The sequence below is a fragment of the Fulmarus glacialis genome, unplaced genomic scaffold (genome assembly GCF_000690835.1).
Source record: "Fulmarus glacialis isolate BGI_N327 unplaced genomic scaffold, ASM69083v1 scaffold14923, whole genome shotgun sequence".
In the NCBI taxonomy this organism is placed as follows: Eukaryota; Metazoa; Chordata; class Aves; order Procellariiformes; family Procellariidae; genus Fulmarus; species Fulmarus glacialis.
Window position 1 is genome coordinate 6,605 of NW_009204985.1, and position 2,613 is coordinate 9,217.

A 2,613-nucleotide genomic window follows, 5' to 3' on the forward strand; every position below is an offset into this window, starting at 1 on the left:
CTCAGCCTCTGCGCTTCTGAAACCAGCGGGGAGGATAAGCCCGGGGAAGCGCTGAGCCCTGCAGAAAAGCCCATTAGAATAGACAAGGAGGAGCAGGGATTGCTGCCTCCCGTGAGGCAAGTCCTTCTCGGAGGAGGGGGCACCCGGTTCGCTTTATGGGTTTGTCTGACAAAGTTGGAGTAATGAGAGGCTGATCTTGTTGGGCTGGATTCCAGGCATTTTTTGCTGGTGTAAACTGGGAGACCCCCCCCCTCCCCAAGGCTGTGGGAGAAGTCTGGAGAAGAAGGTGGGCAGATAGAGCGAATACCGGCCATCTCATTGCAGTCTGCACGGTGGGACAGCTGCAGCGGGCCGTGGATCAGGCCCACACCACGATCCACGAGCAGATAACTCACGCCTCAAGGCTGGGGCTGTGCTCGCGCTCCGACGGGAGAGGAGTTTTCCTTCCTGGTGGGGACACTGCTGCCCTCGAAGGACTTTTTTCCAGGAGGCAGGGTCTGGAGCCGGGTCTCACCAGGGCTATGGTTCCATGCAGCTGGTTGGCAATCCTCTGGGACGCCTGCGGCAGAGGGGAGAAAGTCCAGGTGAGCCGTTCTGCTGTGCACCCCGGGCAGCGCGTGGCTAAGAGGAGCCCCACTGCGCAGAGACGCGGCTCTTCACCAGCGGGAACAGGACAGACAGTTCCTAAGTTTGATACAATTCTGGTCAACAGCTCAACCGTATTTTTATTGGTTTTCCCAGGAAATTTCCCCTTCGTGTTTTCTAGCGGGATCTACATACTCTTTATTTTCTGGCTGCACTGATTTGTAGCCCAGGAGGTCTTGTGCTTCCTCTCAAGTCAAGCCAAGCCATGATTCAGTGGCTTAACCAAGATAAGACCCTGCAAATTCCCTGACCCCTAGTCAGGCCACTAGACTTTATTCATGCAAGCTCCTGGCATGCACTGATTTGATGGGTGTATTTCCAGTGGAGTACCTGGCTGTGAGGCCAGGACATCATCATCTCCATCTGCTGTCATGAAAGGCTCACCACATGTTCTGACTTGACTTTCCCCTGCCCACCTGGAGATGTCACCAACCCTTCCTGCGATCCCTATTAATTATCCTCACAGCCTGCCTGCAGCCTTACCAAAACCCCTTTTCACCTGCTCTTTCAAGTTTTCTGTGGAGTTCAGGTAAGCGAAGCCTGTGCCAAAACAGAAATATCTATGTGGGTGTGTATGTGGGCTTGAGTTCCCACGACCAGGAACAGGGCTCCAGGTCCTGCAGTCTCATCTCCCAGTACCCAATATCACCATATCACTCAGCATCCCTCGGCTGACACATACTCTCTGTGTTTTAAAGGCATGGCAGGCTTGCATCAATGCACAAAATGGCAACCACTGAATGCCAGGCCCTCTGAAAATACCAATATTCATTATGCTGCAGATGGAGAGACATCTGCGATGCTCTTGGGCAGGGCTGCTGTGGTGTATTTGTTCTCAGTACCCACAACTCCCACAGTTTACATGTTCTCCAGGCTTTTAAGGGAGAGCTGACTCTGTAACTCAGGATAAGCTACGCTGCAATGTGGCTCAGCACAATCTCCCCAGGTCCTTCACTCCTCAGAGCTTTCCCCAGCACAACATCTGAGACAGGAACCAGAGCAACGGGCAGAGGACTCAAGGATGCTAGACGTGTTGTCATGGAGGATAAACACAGGAGCAAAGATGTGCAGGCTCACAGCGAGGACAGGAGCCTGTGCCCAACCCCGAATGATTTGCTTGCAGTGAGTGGCAATTTCTGCAGAGAGGATGCATTTGGCATTTGGTCGGTGCCCTCCTTGGCTCTGGCAATGGCAAGCTGCCCAAGTCTGGCTGATTATTTTCCCCCTAGATGCCTCTTACTCATTCTCTGTCCTAGTCCACCCTCCTTGATCCAGTTCAGATGACCACAGTGGTGGGGAGAAGGCCTGAGGACATCAGGCCACCTCCAGCAACTCACAATTTCTGCGAGGCTGACTTCTTGGAGGACAGTGCTCGGGGAAGTCCTACTGCTTGGAGAGCTTCTCTGTCCTGCAGGCTTTTCTGCAAAAAAAGACAAAACCAGCCACCATGACGGTCCTGCAGAGCTGTTGCAGGCTGCCCTGCCCTGCCTGGCCGCGTGCCGGAGTCTCGTAGCCTCCCGAGGATGATGCTGGCTGGCACCAACCGCCTCCTATTGAGGATTTTGAGCCGTAATTTCCATCTGGCTCAAGCCACCACCTGAATGAACCTACCCTCCATTGCATGTGTGGGTGGCAGCAAGGCAACGACACGGTCTCTGCATGAAATGGGTGGCGGGTCCACACCTGCACAGCACTTGTCCTACGGTGGGGGCACCCAAGCACTCTTTTGCTCTAACTCAGAGCAGCGTGTTTCTCCCTTGACACACAGTTTCCCCCCTAGCAGCTATTCTGGCCATGGCAATGTCCATCTGAGCTGCCAACACCTTGGTTTTTGCTCTCCAGACCCTTTCCCAGAGCAGCTTTGCACCATGGCTCAGTCACTCTTCCCGTCCTCAAGTCCCTCGAGCCAGCAGCACCCACCTTCTCCCAGCTCGAGGCCTGGCATGTCGTGGTGGGCTTCTGCTCCCC

At 54.5% G+C, this 2,613-nt stretch overlaps 1 protein-coding gene across 1 annotated transcript in view; it reads right to left on the reverse strand.

The window, feature by feature from the left end:
- RBBP8NL (RBBP8 N-terminal like) overlaps window positions 1–2,613 on the reverse strand; it is a 13,741-nt gene that overhangs the window by 5,977 nt on the left and 5,151 nt on the right. The window contains exons 7-8 of the mRNA XM_009575215.1: window positions 1,983–2,065; window positions 396–559 (exon numbers count right to left, since the gene is read on the reverse strand). Of these exons, the coding sequence (XP_009573510.1) occupies window positions 396–559; window positions 1,983–2,065 (247 nt within the window). The remainder of the gene's footprint in view (window positions 1–395; window positions 560–1,982; window positions 2,066–2,613) is intronic.